This window comes from Trematomus bernacchii, unplaced genomic scaffold (genome assembly GCF_902827165.1).
Source record: "Trematomus bernacchii unplaced genomic scaffold, fTreBer1.1, whole genome shotgun sequence".
Taxonomy (NCBI): domain Eukaryota; kingdom Metazoa; phylum Chordata; class Actinopteri; order Perciformes; family Nototheniidae; genus Trematomus; species Trematomus bernacchii.
The window spans coordinates 1-15,389 of NW_022987315.1; the positions used below are offsets into that span (position 1 = coordinate 1).

Consider the following 15,389-nt stretch of genomic DNA (forward strand, 5'->3'; position numbering starts at 1 on the left):
CGAGAAGGAGGGATGGATGGTGAAAGGGATGATCGCTCTGGATGATCTGTGCGTTGACATCACACCCGTATGTTGGAAGCGTCTCTAGAAACGTTGAAGCCACTACATTATGATGTAATGTTTGTGTGCATGCAGGCTGAACGTCCTCGTCCTCGGAGGAGACTCTGGCTTCGTGGAGCTGTTTGCGTACGGGATGTACAAGATCGCCACTCTGACCGGGGTAACAGGCGTTCACCAAAAACATTTGAAAGAGTTGAATTGTCTCCTGTTTTGAAGGCTGAGTTTAAACTGGTCATGGTCTTCAAGATTTTAAAAGTTCTTTGTCCAAATGTCTGACTGTCCTCAGGTGTCAGGAAGCTGCCGCAGCCTCAGTCTCTCTGGAGACCTGAAGTCTCTCTCCGTCATCACAGAGGTCAAATCTGCTGACAACCAGCTTCAGATCTGCTACCTGCAGGTCAGCACGACTCCTTATACCTCCTTCATCTCCTCCTGTCTCCGATTATCACCTCCTCATCTTGTCTCCTCTGTCCTCCTCTCTCCTCTCTCTGATATAACCTCCTCCTGTCTCCTCTGTCCTCCCACAGTTGGACACTTGTCTCCTCTCCTCCTCTCTGATATTAACCTCCTGTCTCCTCCCACAGTTGGACACTTGTCTCCTCTCCTCCTGCCTCCTCTCTCCTCTCTCTGATATTAACCTCCTCCTGTCTCCTCCCTCCCACAGTTGGACACTTGTCTCCTCTCCTCCTGCCTCCTCTCTCCTCACTGATATCAACCTCCTGTCTCCTCCCTCCTCCCTCCCACAGTTGGACACTTGTCTCCTCTCCTCCTCTCTGATATTAACCTCCTGTCTCCTCCTTCCCACAGTTGGACACTTGTCTCCTATCCTTCTGCCTCCTCTCTCCTCTCTCTGATATTAACCTCCTCCCTCCTCCCTCCCACAGTTGGACACTTGCCTCCTCTCCTCCTCTCTGATATTAACCTCCTCCTGTCTCCTCCCTCCCACAGTTGGACACTTGTCTCCTCTCCTCCTGCCTCCTCTCTCCTCACTGATATTAACCTCCTGTCTCCTCCCTCCTCCCTCCCACAGTTGGACACTTGTCTCCTCTCCTCCTCTCTGATATTAACCTCCTGTCTCCTCCTTCCCACAGTTGGACACTTGTCTCCTATCCTTCTGCCTCCTCTCTCCTCTCTCTGATATTAACCTCCTCCCTCCTCCCTCCCACAGTTGGACACTTGCCTCCTCTCCTCCTCTCTGATATTAACCTCCTCCTGTCTCCTCCCTCCCACAGTTGGACACTTGTCTCCTCTCCTCCTGCCTCCTCTCTCCTCACTGATATTAACCTCCTGTCTCCTCCCTCCTCCCTCCCACAGTTGGACACTTGTCTCCTCTCCTCCTCTCTGATATTAACCTCCTGTCTCCTCCTTCCCACAGTTGGACACTTGTCTCCTATCCTTCTGCCTCCTCTCTCCTCTCTCTGATATTAACCTCCTCCCTCCTCCCTCCCACAGTTGGACACTTGCCTCCTCTCCTCCTCTCTGATATTAACCTCCTGTCTCCTCCTTCCCACAGTTGGACACTTGTCTCCTATCCTTCTGCCTCCTCTCTCCTCTCTCTGATATTAACCTCCTCCTGTCTCCTCCCTCCCACAGTTGGACACTTGTCTCCTCTCCTCCTGCCTCCTCTCTCCTCACTGATATTAACCTCCTGTCTCCTCCCTCCTCCCTCCCACAGTTGGACACTTGTCTCCTCTCCTCCTCTCTGATATTAACCTCCTGTCTCCTCCCTCCCACAGTTGGACACTTGTCTCCTCTCCTCCTCTCTGATATTAACCTCCTGTCTCCTCCCTCCCACAGTTGGACACTTGCCTCCTCTCCTCCTGCCTCCCGGAGGTGACCCGGATGTCTCGTAAGTTCACCCACATCTCGACTCTCCTTCAGTACCTGCACCTGTCCCTCACCTGTATGTGTGAGGCCTGGGAGGACATCCTGCTGCAGATGGACCTGCGGCTCACCAAGTTCGTCCAGGTCAGAGACACGCATTCAGTCACTGATGAAAACGTGTTTGTCTCCATGATCATATCAACATGCAATCGTGTTAAATGTAGTTTGTTGCGGCTGTAGTAATCCAAACAAAGTGCAGCGAGGAACTAAACAAGAGAAAAACATTGTCTGACGCTCAAGAAAACAGTCTTTCCACTGATATGCGTTTGACCTTTTATTAGCAAACGAAACAAGCAATCATACAATAGTTTCTAGTCCATCTCCAGTATGTGATTGCGTATTCGTACGCGGTCAACAAAGATTGTCCTTCCCCAGCTCACTCCCCCTCCATCTATGACAAAGTGCGCAGGCAGGTAAGAGCAACCGGATAGAGAGCCGAAGTCCCTCCCTTTCCGGGGGACCTCCATGGGACCTTATTTCGGAAAAAATATGTATTGAAGTCAATGGAGAGAGAAAGATTATTTTTTTTTCATTTGAATTGTGCCACAAATTACACATATGATGTTTGTCAATTTAAAAGATAATTTTACAAGTAAAATAAATTAAAATGTGTCGTAAAACTGTGAAGTAACACTTTTTTTTTGTGTGAAAGCGCTCAATGAACTCCATCTCCCGTCTCACACCACACACCCAGACGGCCGTCACGTTGGCACATTTCACTTCTTTCTTTCAGAATGAGGCGGAAAGTATTAAAAGAGGTGAAAATCACTCCAAGTCTGGGCATGTTGAGAGCTGTACATACACACAAGAGGAGTTAGTCGGTTCCTAAGAGCCAGCATGCGGGACCGGGACTCTGGGATTTGTAGTCTTTCTAGTTGCGTATTTTTCATAGTCTTATATTTCAACAGTTTTACGACAAACTGTGACTTTTTTGACATGGAAATTATTTTTTAAGATTGACAAACATCATATGTGTAATTTGTGGCACAATTCAAACGGGATCGAGAGATAATCTTTCTCTCTCCATTGACTTCAATACATACTTTTTCCGAAATAAGGTCCCATGAGTCGGAAGTAGATGGGCGTGACTTCGCCTCTCAATATAACCGCAAACATCACCACACAAATCCAATAGACACGCCCACCACCTATAGTGACTCAAAGAATGTGACGTAACAAACACAGAAAATGCTCTACGTGTGGCTCCTATAGTTCAACAGGTTGTACCGTTACCTTCCTCTACGTGTCAGTCCTGATACTGCGTTACTCTAATGTATAAACGATCTGTGGGTCAGGGTAGTGGATTATCTTTGAATGTACGGCGCTGCTTCATCCGGGTGGCTCTTCTCTAACGACCAGCGAGACTCCTTTCAAAGCATTGACCTGAGTCTTTTTGTAAGGTAATAAGATAAATATGTCTTGACATCTTAACATGTTCGGAATGAAACTACGAAGTCAAAACAAAGACTATCATTGTGTTAAAATGTCTAAGCATTTTTGTCCTAAGACTACATCTAAAGTATCTGGCACTATAACACATATTAACAAGTTTACGTTGTCTGAGTTTGCTAAAATAATCAAATCTTCTTTCTGTTTGCAGGAGAAGAACACGAGCACTCAGGTTCAGGACGAGTTCCTGGAGCTGCTGCTGTGGGGACAATCAAGGTGAAGAAAGGTTTCTATTGGTAACGTTTGTTGTTGCTTATTTATCTGTAGGAAAGATGTCATGTTATTGATTGTGTCTCTGCTCCCTCAGCCCTGAGCTCCAGGCTCTGCTGATGAACCAGCTGACGGTGAAGGTGAGATTAATGAGTGTTTCAACTTGATTAATAAGCAGGACAGATGATATTACTAACTGGAAACCTCTCTGATGTTTGTCTGTGTTTCCTCTCAGGGTCTGAAGAAGCTGGGTCAGTCCATCGAGTCGTCGTACTCCAGCATCCAGAAGCTGGTGATCAGCCACCTGCAGAGGTACCTGCACGTTAACCCCTTGATATCTCACCTTTTACCCTTTTGGGGGTGCCAGCCAAGCCCCTCATTTTCTCCTCTTTGCATCTAGAAAAATATGGTTTATTCTTCTTAAGAAATGGCGACACATCATCCCCTGTTTTAATGACCATGATCATTAGTTATAGCAAAGGTTTATTTATAATATCTCACCTTTAAGTATGCTCTGATGCCAAGTTGTGCTTTTAATGGATTCCAAAGGACACACACTTTATTGTTAAACACACATTGTAGACCTGATGTGTTATACCCCCCCCCCCCCCCCCTGCAGTGGCTCTGAGGCTCTGCTGTACCACCTGAGTGAGGTGAGGGGCATGTCTCTGTGGAAGCAGAAGTTCGAGCCCCTCGGTCTGGACGCTGCAGCGCTAGAAGGTACGAACACTCCTCTGTTCATTCACTAATCCATGTTTAATCCTAATCTAAAGCCATGTGTCTCCCAGAGATACAAAACACGTATTTGAGTTGTTTTCTCAATTATTTATCAACTTTAATCTCATAGAGTTGTGTTTTTCTTGCATATTTGTGATTTCTTTTGAATAGTTTTTTTCTTAATTTGGGATTTTTTTGTGCAAATGTCCATTTTTCTCTGATAAGTATTTTTTTCCTCGTAATGTCATTTCCAGAAAAGTACTGTTTTATAAATGTAGACTTTTTTTTCTCCCTGTAAATGTTTGACTTTAATCTATTTTTTTTCTTGCAAATGTAATATTTTAAATCTCAGATAATATTAAACTTTTTTCTCCAAAATGTGGGATTTTTTTCTTTTCAATATTTAACAATTTTACGAAAACATTTTATTTTTTAAATGTTAAACTTTATAATATCAGAGACAATTGCATTTCTTTCCTACAACATTTGAGATTTTTTTCTAACGTATCCATAACTTTAAAATGTGAATTTTCAATATTTATTTCCTAATTTTGGATTTTTTATCCTGGAAATGTGTTTTTTCTAGAATTTTTTATTTTTTTTAAACACCACATGTGTTTCTGTTCTCAGGTGCGATCACAGCTGTTGGCTCATTTTCTCTGAAAGCAAACGAACTCCTGCAGTGAGTTCATCCATTACTGTTCTTATTGCCCGTCTTCTCAAACCATAAGCATGTTATATTAGACGTTAATATCATCTCTGCCTTTACTCCAACTTTCAGGGTGATAGACAAGAGCATGAAGAACTTTAAAGCCTTTTTCCGCTGGTTGTACGTAGGTAAGAATAAAAGTGACCGTCGTGCACGAGTTCTCGATCCTGATATACAGACATGAATTATTCAAAATAAGGTTGTATTGATTGTTTCTGCAGCCATGCTGAGGATGTGTGAGGAGCACGTTCCTCCAGAGCTCAACAAGGTGAGTCCTCAGAGCCGCTGAGACACACATGGGTTTCAATAAATCATTCTAACATGTTTTATTCCTCGTAGATGACCCAGAAGGACATTGCCTTCGTGGCTGACTTCCTGTCGGAGCACTTCAGTGAGGTGAGCTCAGCATGACGTCACCGTGATGGAAATTAAAACATCTTTACTAAGTGATTTTAACTTGTCTCTGCTTCAACAGAACGAAGAGCTGTTTGATCGCAAAGGGAAATACTTTAACGTGGAGCGAGTGGGCCAGGTAGGAGTTCTGTGTGTGTTGATGAGCTTTAAAGGTCTCCTATCATGCACAATGCACTTTCTGATGTCTTCTCTACATCACCACGTGTCCCCGGTGTGTGTCCCCGGTGTGTCCCCGGTGTGTCCCCGGTGTGTCCCCGGAGTGTCCCCGGAGTGTCCCCGGTGTGTCCCCGGTGTGTCAGGAGACTCTCAAAGTGTCAGGAAATAAACCCCTCTCTCTTTTCCTCCGTACCCACATCTCTAAAAACGGGGGAACAACGGAGCTGATCCAGATTTGCTGCGTCATGACGACGTTACTAAAATGTGGGCGGGCTTTACACCCACGGGCCAATCAGAAACGTTGCTGTCGGAAACAATGAGACGTGTTCTGGAAGTAATATGGTCTGTGTTTACATTAGCATGCTAACACTCAGAGCTAACCTGTACTGGAGAGAGCATGTGTGAAGAAGCAGGAAATCAAAAGGAAGTCACCTTGTGGTAAACCTGAGAGAGAGAAAGAGTTTGAGCTCCATACTGTTTCAGAGAGAATCCTTGATGTGGTTTGGAACATGATATGGAGTTTCATCACGGCAGCTACTGACCCAGAATCAGCTCTTTAGTAACAGCTGGAAGAGAGGGGTTTGAGGCGAGAATGATCTGTTTGGTGTTTGGAGCAGAACACTTCAGAGACATGTTTTGTATATTTCTGAGACCTATAATATATTCCTAAAAACAGTATAATAGGAGCCCTTAGAGCTGCTGTGTGACAACACGTCTCTCCCTGTGCAGTATCTGAAGGACGAGGACGAGGATCTGGTTTCCCCCCCCAACACCAAGGGGAACCAATGGCTGAGGTTCCTGCAGGAGAGCGCCCACCTGAAGGGTGAGACCCACTCAGCTCTAGAAGTTATTCATTAGCAGCATTATCACTTAGTGTGTTGGAACGAGGGGAACAGGGTGGGATTCGGGGATAAAACCACTGGATCTGACAGTTTGAGATCTGGGGGGTTCCAGCAAAGCCCCTCATGTGCTCCTCGATGCATCCAGAAAAATATACTTTATTCTTCTTAAGAGGTGTTGACACATCGTGCTCTGTTTTAATGACTTGTTGTTTTCTCATTTGTTGCTATGCAATATCTTCGATCAATTTACTCCTTGACTACATGACCACATGTGCGTAAGCTACCGTCATGCATGCTGCGGTTGGGCTTAATAAAACTGGATGACAATAAGAAAACATTTGATTAAAGAGCGACCTGTGAACCCTGCAGTGTGTTTCATGTTTTTGTTCAAATTCAAGCTATTTCAAATCAATACAAAGCCCATTATCTAACTCCCTAAATGTGTCCTGTTCCTGCAGAGAGCCCCCTGCTGTTCCCCTCGTTCCCTCAGAAGTCTCTTCACTTCGTTAAGAGGATGATGGAGGGCGTCATCGAGCAGTGTCTCCAGAAACCTGCAGTGAGTCTCCTCCTCTTCCTCAGCAGCACTAATACACACGTTAGACTCTTTGTAGGTACAACAATATGTTATATAAGTTCAAGGTTCAAGGTTCAAGGTTCAAGGTTCTTTATTGTCAAACTAACATAGCTACAGAGTAATGATGTCGTTGAAAATCTTAGGTCACAGTATGAGATCAGATTAGAGCTTCTTTATTGATCCCAGGTTGGTAGATGTTTGCGTTGCAGCACATGAAACACAACACAACACAACACAACAAGGCCCATAACTTCACAACACTAGAATGTAAACATCTCAAAATAGAATTAAAGCAGCATTCAACGTAGAACATATACAGTAGACCGTGAAGATAAACAATCTATAAACTCTGACAATACAAATAAATGACAAGGCGAGGGGAGGGGGGGGGGGGGCTGTCAGAGAAAACACGTCAATCAGGAGAAAACACTACATGTGAGAGACAGATTGTGCAACTGTGACGTCTATCAATGTAATTACAATGAGCTGTTTCTGGTTCTGTCAAAGAGATCAACAAAAGAGATAAGGGGGGGGGGGGGGGTCAGTGGTTGAATGCCCATAACTTCACAATACTAGAATTGGTAGGGGGTTAGCAGCAGCAGAGCGGAGGGAGTGTGTCTGGAGGTCAGTCAGGTAGGATGGGGTCATTTGAAACTTGAACCACTTTCCATCACAACACTGCACATGTTTTATTGTATTATTCCAAGTACTTTGCACAAGTATTATATCCAGATTTCATGTAAACAATCGTCTCAATCTTAACGTATAATAGCTTGAATGGTTTGCTTTACCTGTGTTACGTAAGCACCACGTAGTGTACCCTCGTGTGCGTTGCCTGGCAACAAGGAGAGTTTCTGTCCTTTTCTACAATCATACGGGTTTAAAACCTCTTAAGCACGGCGGTCCCCCCATTGGACCCCTCCCACCGGTTTGTTTTCGAGATAATGTCTCAGGGCTTCTTAACATTTATGAAACTATTAATGTGTAGCACCAGATTAACGGGAAGAATCTCAGCTAACTGAAGATATGAACCATTTTTACCAAAACAAAACACAAGTCTCATAAGAAGCGTCTAAATGACCCCTGAGCGAAAAAATTCTAACGCACTGCGGCACACAATTCAAGATAAAGATACCCTTATTACTTATCGTAGCTGCACATACAATATAGCCGATTAAAGCTGAGACTCCACTGATTATTTAGGTATAGTATCATCACTGAGCGATCCGAACTTGCGACAGGGGAAGCAAACACAGACATCACAACACGTACCTTTGCGGAGCTTTTACGGGAGATCGTCTGTAGTTGTCAATTAGGTCAAAAGACGTGTTCAATGGCATTAAAACGAAAAAGAAAATACTACAACTGTTGATCCATAGGTTGATAATGTACCTGTGCCTTTGAAGAAATTATTATTACCAGCTTAGTATTTATATTCCTTTGACCTAACATAGCATTTCTAATCTTTCATACGGACGGATTTGAGACTAGGCACTTCACGGCAGCACTTTGAGGTCCTGTCCCCTCAGAGCAGAGAGCGGTCACTCAGTGCTTTGTATACACATGGACTCGTGCTTTTTGAACATGTTTCCTGTTTCTTGTGTGCAGGAGGTGATTGGCCGGTCTGTCACGCAGGCTGTGTTCCTGCCGCTGTACGCGCTGCCAGAGAGGTGCGTCTCCATGGAGACTATCTCTACATTTAATTAGTTAGAGATTCAAGTTGGATTTATTCCTTTGTTTCTGTTGTTTTTGCAGCTCTGAAAACACACCCCGGCTGTTTGAGCTGCCGTCACTGTACGTAACACACACACACAGACACACACAGACACGCACACACACACACACACACACACGCACACACACACACACACACACACACACACACAGACACACACAAAACACACACACACACACACACACACACACACACACACACACACACACACACGCACACACACACACGCACACACACACACACACACGCACACACACACACGCACACACACACACACTACAACACACGCACACACACCACACACACACACACACACACCACACACAACACACACACAGACACACACACAGACACACACACACACGCACACACACGCACACACACACACACACACAACACACACACACACGCCACCACACACACACCAACCACGCACACACACGCACACACACGCACACACAACGCACACACACACACACACAGACACACACACAGACACACACCACACACACACACACACACACACAGACACACACACACACAGAAACACATACACACAGAAACACACACACACACGCACGCACGCACGCACGCGCACACGCAGAAACACACAGACACACACACACACACACAAACCCCTCTTACACACAGATACTGAGCTTTGACAATCATTCTGGTATTAGAGCTTCCCTGGGATGATAAATGTTGTATTGATGATACATTTATTTAAATCAGGATTGGACACACACACACACAGACACACACAGACACACACACACACACACACACACACACACACACACACACACACACACACAACAGACACACACAGACACACACACACACACACACACACACACACTTCCTCCTGTAGCTCAGAGGTTAGCTCTACTTCCTGTTGTTCTGCAGGTGGAACGATAAGAAGAACAAACTGCATCACGTGGTGTTCTGCATGCCGGAGGGTTCCCCCTGCAAAGTGTTCCTGCTGCGCAGAGGAACCGACCCGCACAGGTGAGGAGGCGTCACTCTGACCTTCATTTAAAGACTCATATCCCACACTGCATTACACTTCCTCTCACCCACCTCCATCACAACACTGCATGTGTGTTATTCTATTATTCCAAGTACTTTGAAAGAGTATTCTGCACGTAGTGTTTTAGTATTTGAACATGACAGAGATTATTCATGTATATCCAACGCGATGAATTCAGCTATCTTGGCTGTTATCTTTTTGGCCTTTTCACTGTTCTGGGGCAGTTTCTCTTTCCTTTTAAAAGTCTCTGAAAGTGTCGGTTGTTTCAGTGCCGTTACCTGAGTGGCCGCTGTGTACTCGTCGTGTTGTTGTTGGTGTTTGTTTCTCAGGTGGCGTATTAGATTGGTCGTGTTGAACGTAGCTCTGTTCTTTCCACCACGCGGAACCTCCGCCTTGCAAACATTGCATCTGGCTGTTACACTGCCTTCGCTTTCAATTTTATAATACTTCCAAACTCCTGACATTTTCTCTGTCCCGAGTCACCAGCTGAACGTAGCCTCTCGTTACACCAGCTGAACGTAGCCTCTCGTTAGCTTACTGCTACTATTAGACACTGCGCCCACTCTGTTGCCAGATTTGAGAGAAATAAGCAACTCTATGAAAACAAGCCCAAAAGAAGCAACACATACATGATGTTGTGTAATTTTAAACCAAAACTAAGGCCTCAGGATGACTTTAAGACGTGAACATGGTCATTTTTGTTTTGTAACATTAAATAAAATAATAAAAATATTTTATAAAAAAAAAAAAAAATCCCGATCCCCGATTTTTTTCTCCCGATTCCGATCTTTTGAAAATCACGTGATCGGCTCCGATCCCCGATCACGTGATCGGATCGGGACATCTCTAATTTGATTTATTGGTTGTTTTTCTTACTCTTTTTTAATCTTCTTTAACTGTGTTTATGTTTGCACCGCGTACACAAAGGCTACTTCCTGGTATGTGTTAACCTGCCAGCCAACCGGATTCTGATTCAGATATATTTCTATTCTATTTTATAGTTTTTTATGTTTATTCTCTTGGCTTTTTAAGTATTTAAATGTAAAAGTATATTACGTTTCTTTTGCACCATGTCTTACAGCTGAAATGTGCTGTATGAACCAACGTGCCGTGCCCACTACTACCCTTTACTTTGCTTTGAGAGGGTCTTTCAATCAAAAAGATTGAAGTAAAGTCAAGAAAATGTGTGTGGGGTAGAAAAAAAGAGGGATTTCAGCCTCTGCAGACCATTGACATGCACACAAACCTACAGCACACTACAGGAGAGGGAGCACCACAGGGAGCAGAATAAGGCCTCTTTAAGATGTTCAATAAATAAAACCAATGTTCTTCCCGTTGAGATGTAGTAGTAAAAGTATAAAGTGGCACAGAGTGAAACTTGTACCTCGTCACAGTCGTTGTTTAAATGTCAACTCCTTTGATGATTTGATTTATTCAATTTCAATATTCTGTTCAAACGGTATATCTTCTTCTGTCTTTGTAAATACAACTTTTTGAGCTTTATTTAAACGACTACACCTATTGTTACGGGCGGACAAAGAGAACCCCGTCACAGTTACAGTGTTTGTTTGTGTGTTCCTAACCCTATGTGTTGTTGTCCCACAGACGCATCCCTCACAGCGTGATCTCCATGGACCTGTCCCGTCCTCTGGAGGCTGAGGGAGACGCTGCAGCTCAGTGAGATCCTCTCTGTGACACACTCGCATATCAAACACACTCACATATCAAACACACTCGCATATCAAACACACTCGCATATCAAACACACTCGCATATCAAACACACTCGCATATCAAACACACTCGCATATCAAACACACTCACATATCAAACACACTCACATATCAAACACACTCGCATATCAAACACACTCACATATCAAACACACTCGCATATCAAACACACTTGCATATCAAACACACTCGCATATCAAACACACTCGCATATCAAACACACTCACATATCAAACACACTCACATATCAAACACACTCACATATCAAACACACTCGCATATCAAACACACTCACATATCAAACACACTCACATATCAAACACACTCACATATCAAACACACTCACATAAAGCTAATCATAATACATGGGATTTCTATAGAGCTTTTCCTAATGCTCAGAGACGCTTTACAGACACATCAGAAACAGTCCTCATCCAAGTGTGAACAAATATCTGAGAGATATCATAACATCACAGTATTGATAGTATTATGATCAAAGGTTGGAAGTAGTGGAGTACAAATACTTTGTGACTGTACTTCAGTACATGTTTCTGGTATCAGTACTTTACTCCACTACTTATTTTTCTGACCACTTTGTACTTTCTACTTCTCACATGTTGAACACAAATACCTGTACTTTCTACTTCTCACATGTTGAACACAAATACCTGTACTTTCTACTTCTTACATGTTGAACACAAATACCTGTACTTTCTACTTCTTACATGTTGAACACAAATACCTGTACTTTCTACTTCTTACATGTTGAACCCAAATACCTGTACTTTCTACTTCTTACATGTTGAACACAAATATCTGTACTTTCTACTTCTTACATGTTGAACCCAAATACCTGTACTTTCTACTTCTTACATGTTGAACCCAAATACCTGTACTTTCTACTTCTTACATGTTGAACACAAATATCTGTACTTTCTACTTCTTACATGTTGAACACAAATACCTGTACTTTCTACTTCTTACATTTTGAACACAAATACCTGTACTTTCTACTTCTTACATGTTGAACTAATACCTGTCTTTTACTTCTACTGTTGAAACCCAAATACCTGTACTTTCTACTTCTTACATGTTGAACCCAAATACCTGTACTTTCTACTTCTTACATGTTGAACCCAAATACCTGTACATTCTACTTCTTACATGTTGAACACAAAATGTGTGTTCAACATGTAAGAAGTAGAAAGTACAGGTACTCTAAAGAAGAGGGACCAATGAAAACGTTGTCATGTTGCCGTTGTTCAGCAGAACAGAAGTTTAGTCAGTACTTCTACTTTCACCAGAGTATTTTTAAACACGAGTATCTGTACTTCTACTTGAGGAAAGGATGTGTGTACTTCTGCCATCTCTGGTTATAAGCAAAGTGTTCCCTGACTCCCTAACAGGTGTGTTGTGTGTCTCTCAGGCCTCACCAGGTGTACAGCTGCATGGACGCTCGTTTCTATGACGACGAGATGCTGACGGTGGTGCTGCAGGCGTCGGAGGAGGAGGGCAGGAGGCGGGTCTTAGCTCAGCTTCCTCTCTCTGCAGCGCTGAGCAACGAGGAGGGGGAGGAGTTCAGCTGGGAGCCCGGACTCAGGTCAGTGTTCAAATGCATGATCGAGGGGGACATGTCATTTTACACACACTTATGTTCAATATCACTTTTTATTATTATTTTCTTTTCTTTTTTTTTTTATCAATATTAGGCCTTTATTTTAAATACATTTATTTATTAATGTGTTGAATTATTGATGATTCTTTTAAAATCATAGATTGTCGTGTCCGTTATTAAGAGGATCCTCTAAACCAGGGGGGTCAAACTCAAGGCCCGGGGGCCAAATCCGGCTCTGAAAGAATATAATATGTTTATTATACGGTTACATGCCGCTTTACAGAAGCACGTTGCCCATAAACTACATGTCCCACAATGCATCTCAAATTTGACTTTTTTCTCAGAATTTGACTTTTTTTCCCCAAAATTTAATTTCTTTTTTTTTCTCTAGACTTCTTTTCAAGAATGTGGCTTTTCTTTTTAAATCATTTTGTGACATTCTCACTGAAGAGACTTGCAATGATTTGCCCTAGACTTCTGCTTTCAGACGTAGTTAATCATGAAGTTATTAGCCTATCAGATAATAATCCAATGCAGAGGCAATGATGTAATATAATACATTATTTTATATACATTAAATATTTATATATGTATATTTATATATTTATATATTCTTAAAGTTACAACCGGCCCTTTAAGTGCAACCATGATGCTGATGTGGCCCGCGACGAAATTGAGTTTGACCCCCCTGATTTACAACACACTTCAGGCTGTTCTCTAAACACAGCAGGGATCAGTTCTAAATGTCCTCCATGTCTCTGTGTGACTTCAGGCTGTTCTCTAAACACAGCAGGGATCAGTTCTAAATGTCCTCCATGTCTCTCTGTGTGACTTCAGGCTGTTCTCTAAACACAGCAGGGATCAGTTCTAAATGTCCTCCATGTCTCTCTGTGTGACTTCAGGCTGTTCTCTAAACACAGCAGGGATCAGTTCTAAATGTCCTCCATGTCTCTCTGTGTGACTTCAGGCTGTTCTCTAAACACAGCAGGGATCAGTTCTAAATGTCCTCCATGTCTCTGTGTGAGTTCAGGCTGGACCAGCAGAGCGGCTCTGTCCCGTGTCAGAGTCTGGTTCTGGGGAACCAGTGGAGGGAGCTGGAGAACATGAAGGCCCAGTTTGTGGCTGTGAACGGCATCAGGAAGGTGGCCTGTGTGGTGGGTACCGTTATACATTCATACATGTGGTTGCTAGGTGGGTTTGCACATACATGGATAATACAACTATCCCAAAGGAAAACATCAAAACCTTTATTTATGTCAACAATATTTTATTTATTTGAAAAAATAAGGAAAACATGTATATCAACCTGGTCTCTCTGAATCAACCTGGTCTCTCTGAATGAACCTGGTCTCTCTGAAGGAACCTGGTCTCTCTGAAGGAACCTGGTCTCTCTGAATGAACCTGGTCTCTCTGAATGAACCTGGTCTCTCTGAATGAACCTGGTCTCTCTGAATGAACCTGGTCTCTCTGAAGGAACCTGGTCTCTCTGAATGAACCTGGTCTCTCTGAAGGAACCTGGTCTCTCTGAAGGAACCTGGTCTCTCTGAAGGAACCTGGTCTCTCTGAATGAACCTGGTCTCTCTGAAGGAACCTGGTCTCTCTGAATGAACCTGGTCTCTCTGAATGAACCTGGTCTCTCTGAAGGAACCTGGTCTCTCTGAATGAACCTGGTCTCTCTGAATGAACCTGGTCTCTCTGAAGGAACCTGGTCTCTCTGAAGGAACCTGGTGTCAGTTATGAACCTGGTCTTAGTTATGAACCTGGTCTCAGTTATGAACTCTTGAATGAACCTGTTTTCTCTGAATATATTCTATATATAAATATATAATATTGACTCTCTCCTTCCTCCGCAGCTGAGTGGGAACCTGAGGCACATCCGAGTGTTTGAGATGGACGTGGAGGATGAGGATGAGGAAGGAGGAGAGTCTCAGAACGCCAGCGCTGACCAGGAGGTTCTGGAGTCCTCCATGACCAGTGAGGGTCCTGAGGGGAAGGAGGAGGAGGAGGAAGAGGGGGGGGGGAACAAGATGGAGGAGCAGCTGGAGTCAGAGGAAGCCCTGGACATCTCTTAGTACTGACAGAAGATAAGACTGGCTCCGTGACAAGGATGTAGTGTTTGTATGAGAAATAAAAATGTTTGTGTTCACAATTGTTGATATTTCTCCTCTTGTTTTTTTTATAGTACTATTAATTTTACGCAATTGTTAATTTGTTGTCACCTTATATTATCCAGTAACGATGAATTATTTAAAATAATAAAGG

At 43.4% G+C, this 15,389-nt stretch overlaps 1 protein-coding gene across 1 annotated transcript; it reads left to right on the forward strand.

The window, feature by feature from the left end:
* Nucleotides 1-135: 135 nt before the first annotated feature.
* anapc4 (anaphase promoting complex subunit 4) lies at nt 136-15,281 on the forward strand (the record flags this gene model as incomplete). Its single annotated transcript, XM_034126479.1, is given in 21 exon segments — nt 136-220; nt 347-454; nt 1,855-2,025; nt 3,542-3,606; nt 3,698-3,740; nt 3,836-3,912; nt 4,220-4,320; nt 4,948-4,999; nt 5,099-5,154; nt 5,248-5,294; nt 5,366-5,422; nt 5,502-5,558; nt 6,326-6,419; nt 6,897-6,994; nt 8,621-8,682; nt 8,768-8,806; nt 9,657-9,758; nt 11,386-11,457; nt 12,939-13,112; nt 14,158-14,281; nt 14,981-15,281. Coding segments are annotated over 21 exon segments (1,903 nt in total), but the record flags the coding sequence as incomplete, so codon positions are not given.
* Between the last annotated feature and the right edge of the window lie 108 nt (nt 15,282-15,389).